Source organism: Rhizopus delemar, genomic scaffold (genome assembly GCF_000149305.1).
Source record: "Rhizopus delemar RA 99-880 supercont3.5 genomic scaffold, whole genome shotgun sequence".
Classification (NCBI taxonomy): Eukaryota; Fungi; Mucoromycota; class Mucoromycetes; order Mucorales; family Rhizopodaceae; genus Rhizopus; species Rhizopus delemar.
The window spans coordinates 128,693-154,552 of record NW_027137831.1 but is presented as its reverse complement, the minus strand read 5'-3'; the positions used below and the strand labels follow the sequence as shown (position 1 = coordinate 154,552).

Below are 25,860 nucleotides of genomic sequence, written 5' to 3'. Positions count from 1 at the left end.
GGACGGCCAAGAATATTTTGACAGAAGACTTTGCTATCAATTGTTGCATAGCCAGGTATCCAGGTTCTGCGAAGAGGAAAACAATTGAGAATAGGTAATCTGAGAGCTTCAAATAAGCGAGCAAGCTTATAGTAGGCCACCATATGCTCACATGTATTAAATTTGGCACCATAATAAATACTATTCTGTTCGAATGTATATCGGACTGGATATGAAGTCAAGATAGGTGTTAGTCTCTGCAAAGCTTAGTTGTAAATCCGATCTTAAAAAGGAAGTTCGATGGAGGATGGATCAACAATTCTAGAAGATAAAAGTTATTTGAATTTTCTTACCGGAAGTGTGATTTGTTCATATACTTCATTAGAGATTGCGTCGTTGTCCACGCCTTCTTCTTGCTTTTGTCTAATTAAGTCTATTTTTTTTATGAATTTATAGTAAGGTGTTGGTTGCTTGACGAAAATGATTTCCAAAATGAGCTCCGATATTATTGGTATAAGCAGTGTACATTTTCTGTTGGTACCCTAGATCAAGCTCTCTGTCTCATTGAGATCTGCTCTATTCTGCGAAAGCATCACCACATTAACCCTACATTGGCCTTTTTAGACATCAAATCTGCCTATGACACCGTGGATCGAAGCTACATTTGGCGAACATTGCAACCATATCTTGATCCAGCGCTTCTCAACCTCCTTAAAAACCTTTTTAATGAAGTACAGATTGAAGTCATCTTTGATAATGCTAAATCGTCTCGCTTTTCACCTAAAGCTGGAGTCCTACAAGGCTCTATCCTCTCCCCTTTCTTATACTCTATCTACATCAATCAGCTACCCAACCTCCTACGTGATCATCCGCTTCCACACGAGGCTGAAAAAGATCCGGTCGACTTTGCTCTATCTGTGAACTGCCTTCTTTACGCTGACGATGTGGTACTCATAGCCTCTTCTGCTCAACTTCCGGCTATTCTACAAAAATGCGAGGAACACAGCTACCATTTGGATACCGTTGGAATCCTGCTAAATGTACGATCTTGGCTCCTCCTGAAGATACTCAGTCATATACTCTGTATAACATAATACTTCCAAAACAAAATTCATTCCCATACCTAGGAATCCCTATCCGTCCAGGTAGTTATCTCCACACTCAGGAACTTATCCAAGGCAACGTCAACAAAGCACTGAAAACAAAGAACGAAATGGCAATGATTGGAGTTAATCCCGCCGGATTTGATCGCCTTCTCTCTGTTCGTTTCTATACTCAAATCGTGCGTCCACAACTTGAATACGGCCTTGCCATCAGTATGGTGAAATACCGCGAAATTCAAACAATCGAATCTTGACAAAACTAATGCCTACGTCGAATATTTGGGGGCACTTCACGCTCGTCCATCAAGGTCATGCTACACCTAGTAAATCAACCAACAATGAAAGAGCGTATCCATATTTTACAAGTCAAATTCTTCCTTCGAACTATTGATACACCTGAAGATACTCTTATGTTTAGATACTTCCTTACATTCGAACATCAACAAGCCAATCACAATGGTACAAGCTCACTACTTCCCCGCTATGGAGGCTCTGCGCTGAAACCGATCCTGATCAACTTGATCGACGCAAGTTCAAAGCAATCCGTAAAGATTACCTACAAGAATCTTTTGAAAATCGCCGTGCAGACACTAACTCTATCCTTCTCTCCGCTTGCCGCCCTCAATTAGTCGTGGACCCCATCCTCTGGCTACCGATGTCATACACTGAACGTAGCCGATTGACTCGTTGGCGTATGGGCTGGTTGCCTGGTGGCCGTCCTAAACCATGTATCTACCACCCTCATGACCTGCTCACTCGATCGCATGCTATTACCTGTCTAAATATGCATCATCGTCTTCTTATGCCAAGCATTGTCTCTGACCCTTTACCTTATCTTCTCAATTTCCTGCCTACTTCAAGGAAGAAACATACTATACAACCTCGATCAAAATATTCAGCATGGTTTATTCGATGGCCGATCATTTGCCAAATCCTACATGAACTTGACCACCTCCACCATGACAAAACTGCTCCTGAAATTCCCCCTCTGGGTACTAAACTATTGCATTGGTTCAGCTCTAATTAATTTCGTATCGTTTGTTACCGTATCTTCTTCATCTTCCCATCTTTATCCTTTTCCCTTTTTGCCTATCAAAAAGGTTTTTAGCTCTTTAACCATCTCTTGATCTGACCCGGGCAATACAATAATTTCCATTATTATGTGCTCAATTGGGTTATTTTAATTCTCAGATAAATAAAATATTCTTTAATCGTACATTTTCTGTCATTCCACCAAAGATGATTGTTGAATGTATTTAACCTCAGATCTTAAGTATAGGTGAAATCGAGTCTCCTTGACGTAGCCCCTGCAATTGTTGTATGCTGTCAGACAAGGATCCATTCACGTTGACGAATATAGAATTGCCAAAGAAAAGGTCGTGAATATACTTGATGAATTTATTGGGAAAACCAAACCTGTTGAGTACTTTGCACAAATATTCGGGGTGAATACGATCGTAGGCCTTTGTTTGATCTAACATGACCCCTAAACTTTCTGATATTGACATCGATTTAGAGGCATTCTCCATAATCAACCGGCAGGCGAAGCCATGATCTCCTATAAACCTGTTGTGCATGAAGCCTGATTGGAAACGAGTGATCAATTTAAATAAAAATACCCATAATCCTACTATTCATGATCCTTGTAAAGACTTTGCAATCTGTATTAATCAGTGAGATTGGACGCCAGTTACTTAGGCTTGTAAGGTCACCAGTCTTGGGTAAGAGAACCAAACAAGTTTGTTGCCATGATTTTTGAAAAAGCGCCTTGTTGATAGCGTCATTGTAAACCTCTAGTACTAGATACTTGCAACTAGGATGACCAATTATCAAGTGTAAGATTTCATAGGGTAATCCATCCATGCATGGGCTACTTTTATGAGGAGTTCTTCTCGATCCATCTAGAATGTCATCAAACGAAATGCTGCTGATTATATGTTTGGCGTCGTTTGGTGATACCTATTTGTCTATCGTGTGTAGCATTGACTCAAGGTTATGATGATCAATAGGTTCTGCGGAGTAAAGTGTAGAATAGAAATTGGAAGCTGCATCAAGTTTCGCTTTAATATCTAAGCATTCCAAGCCAGTTTCAGGATGGACAATCTTAGTGATATTTCGCTTGATATTTCATGATCCGGCTGTTCTTTTGAGGTATCCGGCTGATTTATCATTGTTTTCAATCCATCTTCTCCCCGCTTTGAGGATATCTATTTCGGCTATTTCGGTTTGTAACTTTGCAAGCTTATTCTCAACTTCAAGAAGCAAGATATTCAAACAAGTTGGGTTGTCGGAGTACCGCTTGAAGGTATCATTTCTTTGACTTTGTAGCTGCTTGACCCGATCATTCCTCCATTGACATCTATTTCTGCAAAACTTTTGAGTAACCTTTTTAACCATTTTCTTGAGTAGATCCAATTTCTCTTGAGGAGAGTTATTATATTTGGATAACCTATTGGTAATGTATTGTTATATTTGTTTATTGAGCTTATGGATGTATGCTGGATTCTTGGCTAAGTTTGGATTAGCTCTCCAGAGACCCTTTCCAGTTGAAGAGGTTCCTACAGTGAAGTTTATAGATAAAAGAGCGTGATCTGTCCATTCTTTGTTCATGTATTCAACATTCCCGTTATTGCAATTGTTGTGAGTGTTTTTGTTTGCAAACATATAGTCTATGCAAGTGGATGAATCTGCTCTTTGGAAAGTTGGTCGGTAGCTGATATCGTCTTCCACATAATTTATACAGTCCTCAAGCTGAGAAAGCATAAACCGCAAATAGTGGTGTGGGACATTCGATCGTTTTGTTTTGTGATAAGTATTGTTGTCGAATGGGAAATTGAAGTCACCTGCTATGGAGACATTTTGAATAATAGTATTTGAACTATCCAAGGAGTTTAGTTGATGTATGACGCTCGAGAAGAGGACGTTTCTGTCGACAGCATTGCTTGCTGGAACATAGAGGTTTAGTATAAAAAAGGGTTGTATAGATTCGTCTGACCAAGAGATTTTTACAAGTAAAAACCTTTGATCGTCAGATTGTTGCATAATTTCCATATTTTGAGACAGACTGAGGTTAATGATTCCACAGTACTTGGTCCACATTGTCTAATGAGCTTGACATTTCATGTTGAGTGATTGATTTGTTTTATCGAATGAATGAAGGGGTATATTTGTTTCTTGACATAATAGTATGTTTAGTTGCTGTTGTCTTAGATACCGAATAAAATTGTCATTATGTTGTAAATTGTTCTGCAAGTAATTGAGCCTATCTTCATATTTATGACCTTAGTACTATGATTATTTATAATAATTATAAGTTGGGTTTAGTGGAGGGCTGTGATGATTCTCCTGCCTCAGAGTTATTTTCATCACATTCGTCTTCAAATGTTGCATTTTCTTCTATTTCTAAACTAGTTTCGGAAAAAGCTGATTTTTTCTTGGATCTTTCCACAGCTGAAGTAGGTTTAAATGCTTCCAAGTTGTTACGTTTCTGCATATTCATGAATAGTCTATTAAATGTGCCAAGTGGATGCAGTAACCTCTTGGTGGCCTCTTTTCTGCCCGTTTTCTTCTGACTTGAACCTTTATCGATTTGAATAGATAAGTTACTACCGTCAATTTTCTCTTCATCTACTGAGTCTAAAGTAGAAATGGTTTCCTGAAAATCATCTTTGTCTTCTGCTACTGATGCACTGTCGGGCTTACTCTTGTCTTCTTCTGACATTTCCGTATCCATTTCTTGAAGGCTACTCAATATAACCGTCTCTTTTTCAGTATACATCTGCTCTACAATAGTGTTCATCATCCTAGAACGGTGGATTGCCACCTGTTTTCTCTTACGATTCCAAAGGGCATCAGGACATTGGGCTTTTAAATATTGAGTACTCTCACAGATGAAGCAAGCTTTCCTCCTACGGGGAAGAATTGGACAATTCACTCGTGTATGATCATCAACATGACAATAGTGGAAAATGGGCTTCATATTGCTCCAGACAATATGTAAATAGTGATCTTGTTCCCAAGATGGAATTTGAGGTGTAAGATGCTCATAATTTTTTGTTTTATCTATGACAAGAGTAACATACCTCCTGCCGTTAAACCAACCACCATCCACTGTATAATGGAGTCCTATTTCCAAAATGCCCCCATACTTTTCAAATAGCTGTATCACCAAAGGCTTTAACTTGTCATCCTTTTCATAAGAAATATTGGTGATCCCTATTCTGATCACATCCGAATTTTTATCCATCGTTGCTTGTACTTTGATTTTTCTACCGAGAATCAAAAACTCCTTATTTAATGCTTCCATCTTATTTTCTTCATTATCAAAATTAAGCTCAATGTACTGATGGGTTCTATCAATTTTTCTTTCCCTAAGGCCTATGCATTTAAGAAATTAGTCTCTGAGAACAAGGTTAAGACTTCTGTCTTTAAAATTCAAGCCTTCAAATTCTGAAGCGGCAATAACGATGGAGTGTTTATCAATAGCTTGAAGAAAAACCGTTCGACTTTCCAGATTAGCTACATTATTAACATCTGACTTGTTGTGAAATGAGATATTTCGTTTTTAGCTTTTAACTGTTTGCGTCCATGTTTTGAATTCAAACGGTTTGTTAGGATTATGGTGAGAATCGGCTACCCCAGGAGGATTATTAGCCTTGCTAGTAATGTCGTGATTAATAGCGAAGAGAACCATGGGTGGCAAAGCTAAAAATACCCCCACAGTATGCTATTAAATTAGCGATTGATAAAGGAATCAGGGATGGTTAGTTGATACCCAAACGAAGAGAAAAGATTATTTGTTTTATTCGATAAAAATTATAGAAAGATAATTTGATAAAAATAGGTATTCAAAAATACCACTAATATAATATCAATGTTGTTTATTTAATTTGAATTATCAGAGTTTGTTTGTTCTGACTTTCCTTTGATATACTTGAGGAATTGTTGGCGTAATGATTCAGAATTTTTATAATTTAATATATTTAAATCCTTCCCTTCTTTCAGACAAGTGACCCAATCCATTCTTTTCCCTTCCTCCACTTTCTTTTGTTCAAATTCAGCGACAAATTTCATGGCTTCTTCATACATGTTATTGTTTCTGTCAACTGTGGTGGTGGCTGTGGATGTTGTTGGTGGTGAGACACTCGTATTGCTTTTATTTGATGAAGATTCTGCAGTAAATAGCCCTTCATATTTCCTTTTCATTGCCTGAGTTCTTGACTTTGCATCATTTACGGCTTATCCCAACTGTGGTTGATTAAGCAAACATGCGAGCGTCAATAATCTGTCATATTCCACAAGTTGAAAGTCCATAAATGAAAGTGGTATATCTTTGTTGATGATGCCAATTTGATGTTGAAATATTGTTGATGTGTATAAATGTTGAATCGTTGGATCATTTTTGAATGGATGGCCTGTTAATGAGAGACTACAGTTTGTAAAAAAAAGAACCAAGTGCAACTAATGGGTTCAAGGGGGTCGACAAATTATCTTTGATACTCTCTTCAGAAATAATGTAGCAGTGTTCGGCCCATGTTTGTGAAAAGTATGAGAAGACACCTGGGATCTTGCTTAGTTTCACATGTTTATGTGTATCTTGATTAAGCTTCTCTACACAAATAATCAATATTATAGGATCATTATGGTATATTGTAGACGCTTGTAGGCAATAGTTGACAGCCCTTTTCATAAATGCTTTGTTGATTGTATGTTGAACCTCCATAATTAGAGGAGGGAGATCTGAGAGAGCGTTCTTTGGCTCAAGAACCATGTCGGAGCGTGTACCATCTTTCCATTCGCAATTTCCAATAAAATAATTGTTGTTTTTACCAATATCTGGGGTATTACGTGTTCCTCCGGTTCCACCACTGAGACGCTCGCTATCTCAGCTACGTCTATCCGTCATCTACCTCGTTGACCCCACTACCAATCGTCTTCGTGCCCGCACAAATTCCGAACTCCAGGTGCACCCTTATCTCGCCCGTCGGTTTCTCCGGATGGTACGACATAATTCAATTTTGCTTTCTCCCTTTCTTGTTCGTCCATTTATTCCAGCATGTTATGCCCATTTAGGTCCTAATCCCTTCAAACCGGATCTCACTCATGGTATTGATGCCACTCCTTTTATCTCGGCTCTGGGTTTATTAGCTGGCGCCTCTTCAAGCCCTATGCCGTCAAAGCAGTTCCGCCGCCTTTGTCTTCAGGATTTGACTTCATCAACTTACACACCCCCTCTGACAGCATTAGCATGGAAAAAATTCTGAGCCTATCCTATCTCTCATGCCTGTCGTAACGTTTGGTATCGTCTTTTACACCGCAAGATTCCTCATCGCTCCCTGTTGAATCGATTGATAGCATGCTATTTTCCTTTTGATACATGCTCCGTTTGTGCTACTGGATCGGATACTTTAGAACATTTCCTCTATGACTGCTCAAAAAGATGGCTCGTCTGGCAAACTGTTTGGGATGAGTATTTTCGTCTTTTGCCTCTGACGACAAACCAACTACAGAAAGCCCTTTTCCATCTGGAATTTCTTCCGCCTATCTGTTGCCCTTTGCCTGTCTCTCCAGCTATAGTGGTTGGATATACATTATTGGCTGTATGGCGCGCTACCTGGCAGCTGGTTTTCAACAATCAACCTTTTGCTCCGTCTATTGTCATTCAAAGCGCCCGCAAGCTCATCCGACAGGCTTACCGAGTGGAACTCTTTCTTCAAGGTTGCGCTCACCGTGTCTTACCTCTTTTCTCATTGAATTAGTCTAGATCACTATTGACAGCTTTTCTTACCCTTTCACATCTCAACCAAACCAACAACAACAAAAAGAAAAGAAAAAAAATATATATTTACATATTGTTGCATAACATTGAAAAACCCAAAAACAATTATTGTGACTTGATTACATCGTCACATCAATAAACTTGAGCTTTGCCTCCTTAAAAAAAAAAAGATTTACGACTTTAGAATCGCTTAGGATTTCTTTGGCCATTGGATGTTTTCCAGGCTTTAATTTCGTAGGTAGACTCATAAAGATTCAACAACTGAAGGGAAAAAAAAAATAAAACCGTAACAGTAACTGTAACTGTAACTGTAACCGAAACTGTAACTGCGTTTACCCGTACCTGTACTAACCACTATAACAAATGTTTAAAAAATAATGGATACGAGTAACCCAATAACACAAATATGATTGATTATTTGGTAAACAAAAAAAAAACAAAAACAAAAAAATAAAAAAAAAAAAGAAGAAAAAAAAAACCCTTTTTTTCCCCTTGCAATAGGGAAAGCCCTCTGGCCAGTCCCAATTGAAACCAAGCTGGGGATAAAACCGGATTTAAAAGGGGGGGAATGATAAATATACATGCATTGCCGTCGACAAAAGGAATGGAAAATCCCTTTCTTTTCTCTATTTGCCACAAATGCCAATCACAAGTGAGCTTTCTGCAATTGTTTAGAAGTCCAAAATAATATTGAAACAACATCGATAAAGCGTTCGATTGAATACTGCCTACAAGTAGCAGAAAAATACAACTGGGAAGTATACTTCATTCTTTTATGTACTGGTCAAATTTCACCTTCAGTTAAAATGAAACTTTCAGCCAATTATGATAATCACTATTGGCAGCAGCCACATAGTGCTTTTTGGGCCAAGAAATATATATTTGTTCCGAAGGTTGCAATTAATAGTGACAGTGATGCTGATCAGAATCTTGATCCTCTTGCTGTACTTGTGTTATATATTTCTAGTAATGATAAAGAGAGATTGAAACTTAAGGATGTAGCAAATTCAACTATTCAACTCTTGCAGACTGTGTCAGAGAAAGCAAGATCTATAATATGTTGATAATATTTTTGAGAAAATAAATAAAACAGAACCGCTAGTAGCCATAGAGTACTTTATTTAAACCTCTTCATGGAGATAGTTTGATATTCAATACACATAAGATATCGATTTCCTATAAAACAATTATTTGCAGTGTATATTACGCTGGGGCTTTTTCTATTTAGAAATGGGATATTGTGACACAACGTTATCTCTGTACTAAACATATAAACATGCATGAATACTATTGGCATTACATAGGAGTGCACTAGCAGAGTTCTAAGGGAACATAAAATGCACACAAACATATAAGCTAAAAAGACAGTAATAGAAATATTCTAGTGGCTACTTTACTTCTATTAGTTTAGAGGAAGAAATGTGTATCATGTATAATAATTAAGTTACGCCTATTAAGCACAAGCAAACATAAATGAATTTCTTTAGTACTTTTTCATATGATCAATATGAATTATAATAGGGAGGCGGTCAGAAAACACTACTGACAGTTTCTTCCTTTATTAAAACATATGCAACAAATAAGAAATAATAGTTGTGAAATAAGACAGAGTTACGACATAGATTTTTTTTTTATGTTTAGAGAATTAGACTCTAAGGCTTTCTCCATTTTTATACTTCCAACCAAACCTCTTCTTTCCTTCCGCCAAGCAGAGCTTCCAGTCCATCTTCAAACCTTTTTCAACCCTTTCTTTTTTGAAGGTTTCTATAAATTTCATGCATGCGTCATTTGCATTTTTTATCTGAATGGATTCGCCCAAATCATGATCCTCAGAAAGGAAACTCTCACTAGCAACTTCAAACTTTCTTTTTTGTTGAATGCTGTATTGAAGGGACTGCGAAGTGTATTCTTTAATTACGCTTCTGGGTAGACTGTCATCTGCCAACATAGTCAAGACCCTTTCATATTGTTTGCACTGTATATCATTTTGGTTTTTTAATTCCTCTAATATACTTGCATCTTTGTCGAGGATTTTTGCGTATGCTTTTTGAGAAATACGATATAGCATTTCCATTGTCGCATTTTCTTTTCTTGAAGCTAGGTCGATTGATGTAGCTTGGGTTGTCAGAAATAAACAATAAGCAGCGAATGGACTCAAATTTGAATCCAAACCTGAATCACTGGCAATATGGTTTTTGATACTACTTTTGTCAACAATAGAGCAATGATCCGCCCAATAATCATATGGTACTGCATGTTTTTGATGTATTGATTACCTCATTCGCAGATACATACTTTTACTAACAATACTTTATCAAATGTTGTCCTCTTTATCTGACAACATTTTACATTATCTTTTTGTTCAAAAAAGTGCTCTTGAATATGCTAATGAACCTTTGGGCAGCATCTCAGCTTGCAGACAAAATGTAATTTGACGCTTGATATTTCAAATTTACTATTCATCATGTCAGTTGGATCAAATGTCAGACTCATGTTAATAAGAGATATGCTACTGCTGTTTTCCATATGTTCAAAGAGGCATTGAAAACTTGTTTGTTTTCCAAAGGAAACGCGATACTTCATGTGAGCACAGTGAAATAAAAACGACAAAGAAGCAACCAATGTGTCAGTAATAGAAGGCCTATCTTCTAGTGAAGTATCTGAATCATATGAAGCAACTACTAAAATAAAAAGGAGAATAACAAAAAAAAAGTCTTCCATTAAGTCTTTTTTTTGTTAAAAACTGTGACTGCTATAATATTTGGGGGTTTAAAAAGATTTGTGGGATATTTTGTCCGAAAGAATCATGATGCCTAATAACCGATCAGATTATGTGTCACTATTAAAATATACTTAATCGGGGAATAAAAAAGTATGTTGCTAACAAAAAAAAAAAAGAAAAAAATATTAAACCAGATAAAACTTTTGACCTTTAAAAGATATCTATTAATACAACTTATTAAAGGAAAAAGTGATATTATCAAAAAGAGTTTTTAAACAATTACTACTTTTTTGTTTTTGTGTCTAATAACGTCATTTAAACGCATTGGGCTGAATATAAAACGCCACTTTCCCAGTTTGGTAAAACTTTTGTTTTAGTCAAATTAAATCAAACAATTTTATTTTCTTCCTTTTCTTTTTTCTTTATTTAAAAAACATGCCATGGATCAATAAAATAAAGCAGAGTATTAAAAAACCTAGTAATTGGGTAAAAAAGAATAAAAGAGCGACAATTCAGTTATTAAAATGGATAACTGCTTTGGTCGCTTTTGGTATCATTTCATTCTTTATGCTTTGTCGACTCGAAGTGAATGCACATGTTTATCTTCGAAACTGGCTCTCACCTCAAAAGCCTGTTGTAGTTGAACCACTCTCAAAATGCTTTGATAAATTGCCTCTGGATAGTTCTTATCACCAAGGAAACAAAAAATTTACAGTCAACTTTGTTCCCGGTCTACCAGTATGGGAAGCCAACACATGCTATGACTTTGCCAATTTATTTCAAACAAGAAGATACCCTTATAATGGCAGTCAAACATTTCACACTTACTGGTCATCCAATTTGACAAGTGACTTTAATGAAAAACCAACGGCTACTCTTCGATCCTTTGCAGCTACTCAAAGTGCAAATCATACCATGATTCTCTGGATTCCAGCAGAAGATGAATACCAATTGATTCACTCAGATGGATGGACAAAATTAATAAAGAACACAGAACGTATTAATTACAGAGTTATTCAACCCAAGGAACTTACAAAAGGGACAGCAATAGAGCCCTATGTAGATATATGGAGAACTTTAGTGAGTGAAAACAATGATGGTACATATAGGGATGATCTTTTGAGGATGCTCGTTCTTTATCAACATGGAGGTGTCTGGTTTGATTTAGACACTATGTTTGTCAGAGACCTCGGCCCATTATTTGAACATGAATGGATTGCTCAAGGAAACTGCAATACGGGTATGTTTGGAAACCCCTTTACAGGGGCACTCTTCCATTTTCACCAAAGATCACCCTATGCATGCGAGGTGTTAGAAGGAGCGGCTGATTTATTTAAGGCGAGAGAGAATGTGACAAGAGGAATAACCGATGTTCCCAAGCGATATTTGGTTGAAGGACCCGAAATTTTTGGATCAAAACTTTATTATAGAATTTATAGAAGGCTGTTACACCACCGAATTAAACCTTGGTCTATCTTGCCTTGGTGCTTTACAGATCCATCACAATGTAAAAGAAGTAATTCGTTACCAAGTTTATTTTCAAATGCTGATTTTGATGAAGGACAAGTAAAAAAAGTGTTTGCTTATCATTGGCGTGATCGATGGAGCTCCTCGCCTGGAACTCTATTTAATTATTTAGACTCAATTCACAAGAAACGAAACCCTTGGTAATAGATTATTCTTTATTTCTTAATTTTTATTTATTGAACCATGAAATAAACAGCATATTTTAATTCTAATTTATAAAAAGAATCCAAAAAGATTGGCTTATATTTAAGTTATTATATCACAGCCCAAGTAATGAAATAAATCACTTTTACTTTAAAAAAGAATTTAGCAGCAAAAATAACCTTCATCTTTGCCAAAACAATTCATTCGGCACAAGTCCAATAAACTTCCTGTATGATTCGACTTTTGCGGTTTGATTTTTTTTTTTTTTTTTTTTTTTTTTTTTGCATAATCAATATCAAATTTGGCAAAATGAGATAGTGCTAGCCGTAATACTGGCTTGTACGCAAGATAACAAAGAGGGGAGATTGAAATTCGGGGCCTTGAATACCGATCAGCTAAAAGTTTTGATTTGTTTTCTGTAAGCATATTTGGTGGGCACTTGAAATAATGTTAAAGGAAACTAGGGTCCCTATTTTCAATATAGGATGTTTGAAGCTTGCATTTCAAATAGAATGAGAAATAACTTGTGAAACCAAGCAAAGTTTTCTTTTTTCTTTACAAATTTAAAAAAACATCACTCGTAAATCCAATACTTGTGATTGATAATAAATTGACTCGTGTTTGACTTAAAAAGCATAATTTAAAGCTTTGTTTAGTCAAAATGCAACGAGCGAATAGTATCTTTCCTTTTGTTGGTCCGTTCGCATCCGGCTCTTTTTTACTAGTTCTATAAACTATACTCACGAAACAAAGTACTACATTAAAAGCTTGTGTTCAATTGCCCTTCCAAATAAAAGGGTAGATATTGGAAAACAGAAAATACAGAAATAATAATAATAAAATAAGGAGAAATAGAGAAAATGGGAAGGGAAAAAAGGAGAAAAGATAAATATGAATAAGAAAATCTTTCTATGTTACCAGAGGTCGACTGTCGTTTACGGGAGTTATTACAAAAGCAATCTGTTTACAGCAAGAACAACTGAATTTATCAAAGGTAAATTTATATCCATTGATATCGAGTCTATTTGATTCTAGCTCCAGGATAAATCCATGCTTTAAATTTAGTGGATAATACAGTGGGGCTGGTAAATTTGTCGGTTTGAAGAAAATAAACTTCGTTTAGCAAAAAACAAATGTCATTTCCAGAAAAATAAATGCCACTAACCTAAATGAAAATTTCGTTTAGTACATTTATTGTTGTTGCTTTGTAATTGCTTTAATGTAATACCTGTATTAAATGACCAAAGCGATAACCTTGGTGGAGAATTTTTTGTGATTTTCCTATTTTTGTTCTACTTAAAGATAATCAGTTTAAAGGGTATTTTCTGGTGAAAAGGCTAGGGCGTTCGCCAGTCTTTCTCAAGCTATTTAGTATCTTGAGAAAATTCAATACGGCTGCTTGATCACGATTCCAAAGTCTTCTTTTTATTCCTGTGGTTTGTTATTTAAGACATGAGAGGCTCTTACACCTAGTACTGCATTAGTTATCAAGAATTAATCTGGTTTTTTTTCTTTGGATTACCTCAACAAACCATTGCATAGCACGTCTGGCTTCTTTTTCCGTTGGTAAGGGCGGAGGTTTGGCACGGTTTTGAATTTTTCTAATTCATTTTCACAGGTTGGGCAATGGGAAGATGTTTTGTATTCATTGATTAAGTAGACAACAAACCCGTTCTTCTTTAACATCCTGATTAACCCCTTGCTTCTTGTCGGTTCTTGATACTTGACATTAGGGGCGGACCAATCTCCAAAAACTAAGACAGCATCTTGACCAAACTTTGCTCTTTAGCTACGCACCAATTTTTGATCATTCTGGTCAAAGAAGAGTTTACTTGAAAACTTCAATTTTCGAAAAGGTAAAAGTCGTAGCTTTTCTAATGCAGTACTGATAGTCTTTTTGTAATTGCTTTTCTGTGATCGTCTATACATCTTTTTTGCCAGTCCTAGAACTTTGCTTTTCTCATTATCATCTAGTCTTTCTGAAATATGCTTTTGTTGTAGCATTATTTGTAGGTAAATGGCATACAGTTGGGACTTTAAAGAGCCATCAGTAGAGTAATTCTTAGGTTGAGGGAAAAAACCACAGATTTTTGCTATGAGCAGATTTCCATAATACAAATTGCATTTTTGGTCGACTCGAAAGTCAAATTCGGATTCAGGGAAATATATTTCTATAGACTTTATTGTCTCGTTTCCATAATGTTCGTACAAAGTGTTTTTTACTGATGCGCTTGTTTTAATGTACTGTACAAATTTTTTCAAGTTTACAGAGTTGGATTCAGATCTGGAAAGGATTGCTTCGGCTTTCTGGACCACAAAAAGTTGAGTACACTTTCTTAAATATTTGAAGTGCTTTGAACATTTTGAGCGGTTGTTCTTCGTAAATATAAGTGTTTGTTTTTCTTCTGCAGTGCTGGTTTCTTTCATGCAGCACATCAAGTCCCGCCTTCCAGGGTCTATCAAGACGCACTTGCCTTCAGTGCTCTTTAAGTCGGCTTGACCTAATCCTTCAATATGCTCTGTTTGATTATCGTCCGCTTTCTTTTCAGTGTTGGGTTTAGGCGACTTTCTGCTTGTATCAGTGTTTTGCTTTATTATGGAGACACTGACGCCATCTGTTTCGAGAATTCCTTGGTACCGCAAAGACTTTTGAAATCCTTAATGCTTGAACGCCTTTTTATTTAGGTCTACGACAGCACCCCATGTCTCAAACTTGCTTCCTATTTTTGGATTCGTTTTGCTCTTGAGAATATGATAATGTATTATTTTGCTATCCAACGTCATGTAGCAAGGAATAAAGGTGCTACGTAGCGGGAAACAAGCAAACTGTTTCGTCTGTTCGGCTTCAGACAGCTCAGCAAGTCTGAAGAAGGCTTTGAAATGGTTTTTTGGACTAGCCATAACATCATAGTAAATTAAATTTTCTTGAAAAGTATAGTCCTCTGGGTAACTTGAGAGAAAATCATTTGATTGCGTTCTTGACTGATCATCTAAAAGACCAACTTCAGGCATCTCTTTTTTGGCGATAGCAAGCTTCACCTGATTGCAAGGTCGATAAATCTTATTTCGGATAGCTTCTTTTATCGCTTTACTACTAGACTTGTTTGCTTGCATTTCTCCTCTGAGACCCTCTGCCTTTTCCTTCTTTTTAAATAACTTGTTTATCAAACCACGCAGTTTGTTTCCAAAATGAGCTTTAATGTTATTATTGTAGGCCGTTTGGATCTTCGTACACTCGTACAAGGCTATTTGCTGAGCATATAGTAAGTTGGGGTGGGAGTATAATCAGCGTCTTCAAAGTAAGCTTCTTTATATTTTGATATCAACCTCCAATAGTTTTTGGTCGTATCCTTCAGTCTTTTGCTATTTCCCCTTTTTGAAAGAACAAGACTCAGAAAAACTTCAACAAAGAAATTTTTTGTCACAAAGTTGTTCAACGCAAAATTTTCATTTTCTGCCAGTTCTTGTAAATATATGTACTTTGTGAAGGCAAAGGTATGCGTAACTAGTAAATTGGTAGTGTGAACCAAACCATACAATGGCTGTAAATATGCTGTTTTCCAAATATAATTTACAGTCGTTTTAATTGTCATCAAACGCTTGCTTATCTTCTTAGGGCCTTCTTTAATGGCACTTGCCTTGTCAACAGGCACAGGAAAAAAACTTGATTTGACAGAAGTTGCAGCTAACTTGAAGGCAGTTGGAACAGGTTTACTAGACTTGGGAGGATTTATACTTGTTTTAGAAGCAGTTGTGCTTGATTCCACAGCAGCAGAAGTTGATTTGGTGATACGAGAACCAGGTTTGGTTGATTCACCCAAAAAGTGTCTTTTGATGACAGGTGCATCAAAATCGTCACTGCTATATTCAAGATCATTGTCCTCAAGAGTGATCTTATTGAACACAGTAGGCTCATCTGTTGTAGAGATACCAGTACTACTTGTAGTAGTAACTTCAGAATCTGTAGCCTTTCCTTTATCTTTGAGCCTCTTTTGTGATCCACTCTGTGGAATATTTTCCCTACCTATGATGGGGTTTCATACGTTAGACTAGCTGTTTACCTACATCAAGTTTAACAATGCAACTTACTTTTTCTTTTTCCAGCTGTTACAACAGGTTGGAAGTCGTCGTCTGAGTTGTCTTCTACATATAGTTCAAACGAGTCTATAATGATATCAATTTTGTAGTCAGTGACATTTCGATCCATTATTAGATATGGAGTCTACCATTTTCGCTCTTAGATGGCTTCTTTTGGTTTGAAGAGAATAAAGTATCCTTTTGTTTTCCTTTCATTTTCCAATGTGTTTTCACGAGTGAAATACACGAACAAAAAGAAAAAGTGTCTCCAGAAATTGATTTAAATGTTAAAAAGAGATACTCCCATCCCATTTATGTAGATCTATTCAAACACAGCTACAACCGTATAATAGCAATGTGCCTACAATGAGCTTACACCATGTAGTAGCTTGCAATAGGTGATACTTGTTTTCTAGATTCACATAGTAAGTAGGATTCCAGAAGCTATTAGCGTCTGAATGCGTTAAGTTTTTTATGTTTTTTCATCAAACCTCAATAATAAACATGTTAAGAACAAACTTGATGAGCATAAAACGTTGGACCGTCATCTGGTAATGTCACTGCATAATGATGATATATTCACTGATCAAAATCTCCATTAAGGATCTTTTGCTGGGTCCAATAAAACTGTTTTAATCATACCAATTCTCGCAAAGTTTATATTATAAAAAGGTATGGTGTTATGAAAATATTATAGTATAATTTTAAACGCATGTTCACTTGGGTGTTTTATTATAAGCATCAGCACTTCGACTAAATAAGTTTTCATTCGACGATGTTTGAGCTTTCCTTTAATTATAGCCTAAAACTGTTCAGTCAGTTTGAGCTCTGGCGAACAAGGAGATAAGTACATTACTCTATAACCTCTACTCTCAATTTTTCTTATCTTTGGATGAGACTTATGAATATTACAGTAGCCCATTATAAGATAACTACTCATAAGACTTTCGTCCATGTTCGTGATATCAAGAAGCTCACTTATAAATCTTATAAAGTAAGCAGTAGCTGTACCTTTTGCTACTGACTTGTTGTTCTCGATGGCATTACTCTCCTATTCATCAACATACTCTATAGTAGGCTTTTCAATCATAATGTCGCCTGCTCTTTGCCCTTTGACTCCTGCAAGCTTTTTTTTTTTTTTTTTTTTTTTGTTTTTGTTTGGTAGTCTCATCAATAAAAACGTAGTTCTTAGTATAACCCAGATCCGAGCCTTTCCACTTCATGAACCACTCATATCTTGTTTGCAAGTTATTGTCAGAGTTTCTTGTCATAGGGTCGAAGGTTGGCTTCTTTATTGAAATGCGTATGTTGTTTCTCAAGTGGTGGTTCATTTGAGACTTTGAAATCTTCAAGTCCTCAAACTGCGATTTCAGAGAATCAATAATGTCATCAGCACAAAGTTGCGAGTCTTTTTCTACAATTTGTTGAATGTGCTGCTCTGCTCAGGAGTCAGTGAGTTGGGTCGGCCGGAATTTCTTTGCAACTTTTTGTAAGCTACCTTCCCTGTTTATTGATAGTGTTTCCACCAGCGTGTAGCAGTAAGAGGATTAATTCCAAGATCCTTTGCATGCAAAGTCACTTTTCCTTTTTCCATAGGACCCTCGATCATTCGGTTAACAAATGTCTCTCTAGTTTGGTTGTTGTAGTCTTTGTAGTCGCTGCTTTCTTGACCACTTCTGTAGCCTTTTTTGTTGAATCTTTTGTAGTAGTTTCTTTCCCTGCTGGTTTGAGACTCAAATAGGACTTTTGACTTGTTATGGTCTCAAGTATTACGTTTGTATCACTGATTTCGGTTAATTCACCTTCCATCGAATCGAAGACTCTCTCTATCCATATTGTAGACATTATTATGTTCATTCTCATAAAAATGTATTTTTTGTCATGTTATTCAATTGTTAGAGTGAAAAGAAAGAAATAAAGCTTTTACATCATAGCCGATAATAATCTCTCAGTAATGCCAGTTTGACTTAGCCCAAAAAGACAATCATTTGCTAACAAACATCCAAATATTTTCCAGGTAGCGCCACTTATTCTTAGATAACCGTCGTTTATTTTTCGGGAATCGTCGTTTATTTTTTCAGAACAGACAAAATTTACGTTAGTGGATAATGCAGTCAGGCTGGTGGATATTGGCGGTTACAGAAAAAGTAATTGGTGATCACAGAAAAATAAAATTGGTGGTTACAAAAAAAAAATGAATGTCCGAACAATAAGCAGACAGCAAGATACCAACATATTCTTTTCCGATGATGATCACATGAGCACCTTTGAAGAAACTAAGGACATAAACCAAGTCACAGCTCCTATGTATGATACAGACTCCATATGAGTCTAATCACCATTACTCTCTTCAACGCCACAGGCCTAGCAAAACAGGCCATATCACCAATACTCCATCTTGCCCAATCTTTCTCGGTTCTTCTTATTACTGAAACTTGGCTTTTGCCACCTAACAAATACCCTACTCACTGGAAACAATTTCACACATATGGTATCAAACTACAACCCCTAGCCACTAAGGGTCATCAAGGTATCAGTCTTCTTATCAACCCAACCTGCCCAAATCATGTTCATCACCTACCGAACGACGACATGCCAATTTCCCAATACAAACTCTCCTTCATTATTGCAGACACTCTTGTACATTGTGTTTATTTTCCTCCCTCACTTGACAATCAAGTCATCAGTCAGGTCCTGGATTCCTTACCACGAACAGCGCCCGATGTCAAGCATACCATCCTATGTGGCGACTTTAATGCAAGAATGGGATCTTATACCGGAGATAACTGTACAAACCCCAGAGGAAATACGATATATAGATGTCTTGCATATGGAAAACCCAATTTTATAGCACACCATGGTAGCAGCATTATAGATTTCTTCATGAGCGATACTGAGCTATGTAACCCTTCTCTAACAATACGGGAAGATCTTTCTTTGGATTCTGCACACAAGATGGTGTCTTTTTCATATCATCCCAACATATTACCAGAAACCCACAGTCAACAATCACGTACCACTTGGAAACTCACAAAATTGCAGAATGCTAAAACAAGGAATCAATATATTCAAAGTTCTCAAAATGCAGCCAACAACATATCAATGTCGATCGAAAACAATAAACAACAGTCTCAGGATCAACAGTCAGCAAGAGGATTTATTGAAAAACTAAATGATGACATTTGTCAAGCAATATGTATATCACTGGATAACATTTGTGGACGCATATGCCAACAAACCGACCCATTAAAGGACTTTTGGACAGCGGAAATGAGACAAGCATACGAGACTAGAGAATACTACTATAGGAAATGACATAAAGCATACGATCTGAATAAACACCATTCCTGGTGACAGCATCAACAAGCACGTACAAAGCTGAGGCGTCTTATTCACCAACGTCGTCGAGAAAACAGGCGTAGGTTCTGTCATCAGATGGCAATTGGGGAGTACACAAAAGATATTTCTAAACTCAGTCATATCCGTAAACATCGCACCCTACGACCAACATTTTCTACACCTCAAGGTCCTCAGCATGCTGCAGACATAATGGCTTCACATCTAGAGAATATCTTTTCGGAACAACTACTAAGGGAAGTACAAAGAAACAATATTCATAATCCAATTCTACCCTTTGAGATAGAGTGCCCAATTACTGCAGAGGATATACAAGAAACCATTAGAAACTTACCAACAAAGAAAGCGTCTGGCGTAGATCACCTCCGGAATGAAATGCTACAATCTATACAACATCTTCTGGTACCACTCCTTCTTTCGCTCTTCCGTTTATGCTGGATGTGGTCTTACACCCCGCAATCTTGGCGTGTTGCTCAAGTTGTCCCGATATATAAAAAAGGTTCCACCAACGAACCGAGTAACTACCGACCTATCAGTCTAACTTCTATCTTTAGAAAGATCTTGGAACGTTGCATACAATATGGCTTGCAAACTAACGGATCACCACTTGACATTGCACAAGGCGGTTTTAGAGAATCCCGTGGTGCGATCGACCAAGCTCTTTGCCTTGCAGAAATCTGCCATATATTGCATTCACATTATCATACCAAGCCCGTACTAGCCTTTCTGGATATAAAACCCGCCTATGATACTGTCGACAGGAACTATATATGGGAGGTCTTACAGCCTTATATACCACCTTCACTCCTAGGTCTTCTACGCAACTTGTTTGATGAAGTCCAGATAGAAGTGCTCCTCTCAAATGTAACTTCTAGGCGTTTCCATCCAAAGACTGGAGTACTCCAAGGATCTATCCTCTCGCCCTACTTTTATTCGATATATATAAATCAACTTCCGGTATATCTACGCCATCAAGCCATAGAGGATGATACACCTCCATTATATTTAGCACCACTCTTGAATTTCTTACTTTACGCGGATGATGTGGTTTCGATAGCCAACAGATCCACAAGGGTTTACCTACTACGAAAATGCGAAGAACATAGTATACAAATGGGATACTGGTGGAATCCTTCAAAATGCATCATTTTGGATAACCAACCACAAACAATAGAATAGGCGATCTATGATCAAGTTCTACCGCAAGCGACAACGTTTACTTTCCTAGGGATACCCTTCAAACCAGGCGGCCACCCTGATCCGGAGAAGCTTGTTCAAAGCAATATGTTCAAAGTCATGTCTACGATGAATGTCCTATCTTCTATTGGGGTAAACCCATCTGGATTCTCCAAGCTCCTATGCTCTCGATTTTATGCTCAAATAGTTCGGCCACAAATGGAATATGGCATAACTATCAACTGCTTCAATCACACTCAGCTGAAATCCTTAGAAGAGGTACAAGACAAATGCATATGTAAGATCTATGGTGCGTCTAGAAAAACATCTACCAAGGTGATGTTCCATTTGACTAAGTTACCCATAATGAAAGAAAGAGTAGCTATTCAGCAAGCTCAATTCCTCTTTCGTTTATTATCTTTACCCGAGAACACACTGCTGTATCACTTAATGCCACACATACAGCACACAAGAGGTCATCAATGGTATAGACTATCAAAAATTGCTCTGTGGAGATTGATGCCGCCGACAATAACCGACTTAGATACCCGAGACTTTAGAGCAATAAAAAAGAATTTCCTCCACTCTGACCTAGAAAAACAGATCCAAGGTAAGAACTCCAGACTACTATCCAGCTGTCGACCAACAATCACTTGACCCTATTTTGTGGCTACCAATGACTCATGAAGAAAGAAGTCGATGTATACGATGGCGCCTTGGTTGGTTGCCAGGTGGTGCTCCCAAACCCTGCCCTTACCATCCCAACAACAACCTGTCAAGACGTCACGCCATCAGCTGCCTAAATATGCATCGCCATCTCTGCATGCCTGAAGCAATAGCTGACCCTATATCTTTCCTTTTGAATATGCTTCCGACACGTACATTTGTTCCCTCTAGTATTGCTTTGTCCTGGACCTGTCGATGGCCCGTTATATGTTCTATCATCCATGAATTAGATCAACTACAACACTATACAACCATTTCGTGCAAGACACCTCATGGCCAAAAACTAATTGAATGACTGAAACAATCTAACTAACTTCGTATGCTTCTCTATGCATCCTACTTTCCTTTCTCATTTTTTACCCTTGAACCCAAAGGGGTTTTTTCTAAAAATCAAACCTCCAAACGGATTGATCTGGTCCAGGCGGACACTTATTTGTTTTATTTTTTTAGCACTCAGTTGGACCTTTAATAAAATATAACGTTTAAACAAATACAATTGTCGAGAGATGAGATGTACATTGTCGGTTAGTGGCAAACAAATTGTCATTCAAATACCAAATATAAAAGATAATAATACTAGGTTTAGTCCATTGCACTTAATCATACGGTGGTTAACTGAATTACTACGTAGCGCTTTGCTTTTTGCAATGTTTTCGAGGAGTTGAAATTTAAAATAGTAAATATTTTATTCAATGAAAGGCTTAGAAAGGAGTTCGAGTATAGCACTTTACAATTTGTCGTTTGGAATGGTGGCGAACATCATTACAAGTGTCACCAATTCTAGAAGATAGAGTCTCCGGGGTAGCTTCTTCGTCGTTGACTTCAGCTCTTGGAGCATGCTACTACACTTTTTATTTTTTAAAACCACTCTTTTATTTTGCACACTTATGTCTAATAATGATATGCCTGCTGAATATATGCATTGCTTTAACATTGTTGACGAAATTCCCAAGTTCGATCCAATGGAGGTAGAAGGGCAATGCCAAAGGGATTTGTACGAAACCACTGCCCTAGAACGGCACGAATGGCAACCAAGTGTAAAGGTGAAGAAGCCTGCAAAAAAACCTGAATGAAACTCAAAGAGGCTCTTGGATTTAGACAGTTACAGGAACTTTCGTAAACTTCATAGGAAACAGTCATGGTTATTCACCAAGGTTCAACAACAGTAATCCAGCACATAAAATGTGCGTCTAAATTAACGACTAAGACTGCGACTACTAAAAACGATAGTGGCCCTTATCGCTCTTATTCTTCTGTTCAAATACAAAAATTGCTTGACCTTGTTATTGAGCAAGGAATGTTTACAAGACAAACATGATTAATCGTAGGTATCGTTGTAATAACAGCTCAACATCATGAGAAATTATACAAGGGTGATGAGGATCATCGACATTAAAACTGACTCATGTCAAGCACATTCCAGTTTACAATAAGCCAACTGTGAATGTTCACATTTCCGTCCATTTTCAACGACATTCTTTAACATGGCTAAAAAGAACCCAGTCATTCTATGCTTGCTGATGTTGATACTACCTAAACGTCTTTGTCGTTAGAGGAAGAAACAGAAGATCTAGAAATGATTGATCCAAAAGAATATCCAGAGCTTTATCCAGAGACATTCGACGATCTAGAGGAAGAACAGATTGATACTGAATGGTTTGTAGAATACAATGATGAAAAAAAAAAGTTTCATGGAAACGTCGTGCATTAGGCGAACATTCAGAAGACCGTTTAGCGCTTCAGAAAGTTTCTAAGGATTTAATGGAAAGTGGCAAGTTGGCTGCAGAGAGTTTGGTACAGCTGCTTGAAGAATCGAAAATGGATAATGTAACATTGATTGATGTGAGAGAAAAGTGTGATTGGGCTGATTATATAATTGTAGCTGAGAGTCATAAAGGTGGCAAGTATTTGATTGGTGTTGCTTAACATATTGGCAGTGTTGTAAGTTGTCTATTATTGTAATATCTAAGAAGAGTTAAGGAAAATCGCTCATTTCTTGGTTCATATTAGGTCAAGAAAGCTATTCAATCAAATCATGAAAGTTTAAAATGACAACCTGCACCACATATAGACGGAAGAAATGATAAATCTGGTTGGCTTTTGATTGACTTGGGACGTATTATTGTGCCATATTTAAGAGAGCTTTATGACATTGAAGGATTATTGATATTAGTCTCTACTGATCCTACCCAGTCTATATCATTTTAATAGTGTTGTGAAGTAGGTAAGTAGTTAACAAATAAAAGGAATTCAAGAAAATACGTGCGAATCCCTTATGGATGTAAAATATTTATTAAAATGTAAGTGAAGAACTAAATAAAATCTGACTAAGGACTATTTATATACAATTGATTTGCGGCTATAATTGATAATACTGGTTAGTCAAGCTTGTCTTCATGAGAACAAGGTATAATTGATTTCAGGTTATTTGTATTTCTTGATCTCATTCACATAGCTTACTTTTTGTACCTAAAATCAGATTGGCTATTTACTGCCCGCCGTAACCATAGTAAATTACCGGTATAATGAATAGATGAATACTTATTATTTATTGTATGATAATGCTCTATAAATGATTCTCTTGTATTATTATTTTATTGACCAATTCATATATATTAATTCCAATACGAATAAGCTGCTTGCACTAATATTAGATTACTAACATAACTATCATTCTGTATAACATAAGTGTATTCTCTTTATTTACAACAAATAGCTATATTCTTCGGCGCTTTGTACGATCATGCAATAATAAATCTTCCCAATCGGAAAATTTCTTCAGACCTTTTTCGTCCATCTTCAAGTTTTTTATTTTCGCCAAAGTTGTTTCGACAAAGTCATCATTATTTTTTTCATCTTCATCAGTCTCGGCTTCCCCATTGTTGCTGTCCGTGCTGTTGCTTATAAAACTTACTTCATTCAAAAACTCTTCATCAAAAACTAAGTTTTCGATTTCATTCTTGTATTTTTCTTCCAAAATTAAAGTAAATTTAGTATAGTTGAGCTTTACTATGCGCTTCAATGAAATAACAGCCATCAACAGTTTAGAGAATTCAGAAAGATGTCTTACAGACACTGGTATATGAAAAGTGCCTTTTTTATAGGTTAAAATTAGATCAGATGATAGTAAACGAGAACCGTAGATAGTCAACTTGGTTCCTTGCCACTGACAGGATATAGCTTCTAGTTCTTCCATAAGTACATTACTTTTAACCTGTTTGGACCAAAGATATAGAGTGTTCTTTTTCAACTGTTCTCCCTTTTTGATATCAGCTTTCACTCCTTTCAAGGTTGGCTTTTCTTCCGCCGTCATTACATCATTATCCGTATTGAGATCACGTAATATAAAATCAAGCCTTTGTAGTCTGGTATCTCCATCGATTTCTTTTAAAACCTTCATTACTTGACTGAAACATTCTGAACGTTTTGTTTCAAACTCGTCATCGTCAAAAAATGCTTTGTCCCATACATTTGAATACAGATGCATCCTGAACCAATCCTCACCGTGTCCTTTTTTTGTTAAAGCTTTTGAATTCCAAATTTCTAAGCCAGCAGCCAAAGCGAATCTAATAAATCTGCAATTTGGCATAAAATCGTATTTGCTGTACCACGTAGTTAAAAGTTTTTCAACGCCAGCTGTGTTTTGGCATTTTGAAATATCCAATAACATTTCTCGTTCTTCAAGCGTGACCAAAGGTTGTAGAACAATATTGCACTTTGCTTTCATACTACGCAACTGTTTTGAAAATCTTCTGGGAATATTAGCTGTATTTAAGTCAAGAACCCCATCTTCACCATAGTATTTGGCAAGGTGAGCAAACTTCTTTGTGGGGGATAGTTTATCGAATCTCTTTTCTTCAGCCTTTTTCTTTTTCTTATATTCTTCTTCTTCTCTAGCATCAAGGACTGTATTTTCAAGACTTTGTTTGTATTCAATTTGGTATTTCTTTTCTTTTAAAAGTTTTTTTATTGGGGCAGCTGTACTGAGGAAGTCCATATGTTCAATAATATGTGTGATTTTTTGGTTCTCATCTTTGGAATATGTTTCCCAATGCTCATCTTTCACATGTTGTATAAGGGATTTGTACATTCCACCAAGCTTTTTCAAATCTGTTTCAACTTCATAAGACTGAAATCCGAGGTCAAGTATTTCCCTAATAGCATTTTCGTATTTCCAATCAAGAACTTTTGTTTCTTGAAGATATTTTTTGAGGCATTCTTCTATTTTCGCCTCGTCTTCGACTAAAGTAAGCATTGTGGAAAGAAATGAT

At 36.7% G+C, this 25,860-nt stretch overlaps 10 protein-coding genes across 10 annotated transcripts; 3 read left to right on the top strand and 7 right to left on the bottom strand.

Annotated features, from left to right (window-relative positions):
• Positions 1–970: 970 nt before the first annotated feature.
• RO3G_06792 (uncharacterized protein) lies at positions 971–1,336 on the top strand (the record flags this gene model as incomplete). Its single annotated transcript, XM_067661382.1, has 1 exon — positions 971–1,336. One exon carries the CDS (start codon positions 971–973, stop codon positions 1,334–1,336), a length of 366 nt encoding a protein of 121 aa, XP_067517483.1.
• A 1,873-nt stretch (positions 1,337–3,209) lies between these two features.
• Positions 3,210–3,479, bottom strand: RO3G_06791 (uncharacterized protein; the record flags this gene model as incomplete). Its single annotated transcript, XM_067661381.1, has 1 exon — positions 3,210–3,479. The coding sequence occupies one exon, from the start codon at positions 3,477–3,479 to the stop codon at positions 3,210–3,212; it is 270 nt and encodes an 89-aa protein (XP_067517482.1).
• A 910-nt stretch (positions 3,480–4,389) lies between these two features.
• On the bottom strand, positions 4,390–5,388 carry RO3G_06790 (uncharacterized protein; the record flags this gene model as incomplete). The annotated part of the gene is made up of 1 exon (XM_067661380.1): positions 4,390–5,388. The coding sequence occupies one exon, from the start codon at positions 5,386–5,388 to the stop codon at positions 4,390–4,392; it is 999 nt and encodes a 332-aa protein (XP_067517481.1).
• Positions 5,389–11,149: 5,761 nt separating this feature from the next.
• On the top strand, positions 11,150–12,275 carry RO3G_06789 (uncharacterized protein; the record flags this gene model as incomplete). The annotated part of the gene is made up of 2 exons (XM_067661379.1): positions 11,150–12,148; positions 12,222–12,275. 2 exons carry the CDS (start codon positions 11,150–11,152, stop codon positions 12,273–12,275), a joined length of 1,053 nt encoding a protein of 350 aa, XP_067517480.1.
• A 2,636-nt stretch (positions 12,276–14,911) lies between these two features.
• RO3G_06788 (uncharacterized protein) lies at positions 14,912–15,367 on the bottom strand (the record flags this gene model as incomplete). The annotated part of the gene is made up of 1 exon (XM_067661378.1): positions 14,912–15,367. One exon carries the CDS (start codon positions 15,365–15,367, stop codon positions 14,912–14,914), a length of 456 nt encoding a protein of 151 aa, XP_067517479.1.
• A 319-nt stretch (positions 15,368–15,686) lies between these two features.
• On the bottom strand, positions 15,687–16,460 carry RO3G_06787 (uncharacterized protein; the record flags this gene model as incomplete). The annotated part of the gene is made up of 3 exons (XM_067661377.1): positions 15,687–15,758; positions 15,829–16,277; positions 16,343–16,460. 3 exons carry the CDS (start codon positions 16,458–16,460, stop codon positions 15,687–15,689), a joined length of 639 nt encoding a protein of 212 aa, XP_067517478.1.
• Positions 16,461–17,935: 1,475 nt separating this feature from the next.
• RO3G_06786 (uncharacterized protein) lies at positions 17,936–18,976 on the bottom strand (the record flags this gene model as incomplete). Its single annotated transcript, XM_067661376.1, has 3 exons — positions 17,936–18,156; positions 18,560–18,606; positions 18,912–18,976. 3 exons carry the CDS (start codon positions 18,974–18,976, stop codon positions 17,936–17,938), a joined length of 333 nt encoding a protein of 110 aa, XP_067517477.1.
• Positions 18,977–20,971: 1,995 nt separating this feature from the next.
• RO3G_06785 (uncharacterized protein) lies at positions 20,972–21,819 on the top strand (the record flags this gene model as incomplete). The annotated part of the gene is made up of 2 exons (XM_067661375.1): positions 20,972–21,473; positions 21,761–21,819. The coding sequence occupies 2 exons, from the start codon at positions 20,972–20,974 to the stop codon at positions 21,817–21,819; spliced, it is 561 nt and encodes a 186-aa protein (XP_067517476.1).
• Positions 21,820–22,516: 697 nt separating this feature from the next.
• On the bottom strand, positions 22,517–22,729 carry RO3G_06784 (uncharacterized protein; the record flags this gene model as incomplete). The annotated part of the gene is made up of 1 exon (XM_067661374.1): positions 22,517–22,729. The coding sequence occupies one exon, from the start codon at positions 22,727–22,729 to the stop codon at positions 22,517–22,519; it is 213 nt and encodes a 70-aa protein (XP_067517475.1).
• Positions 22,730–24,305: 1,576 nt separating this feature from the next.
• Positions 24,306–25,844, bottom strand: RO3G_06783 (uncharacterized protein; the record flags this gene model as incomplete). Its single annotated transcript, XM_067661373.1, has 1 exon — positions 24,306–25,844. The coding sequence occupies one exon, from the start codon at positions 25,842–25,844 to the stop codon at positions 24,306–24,308; it is 1,539 nt and encodes a 512-aa protein (XP_067517474.1).
• Positions 25,845–25,860: the final 16 nt, after the last annotated feature.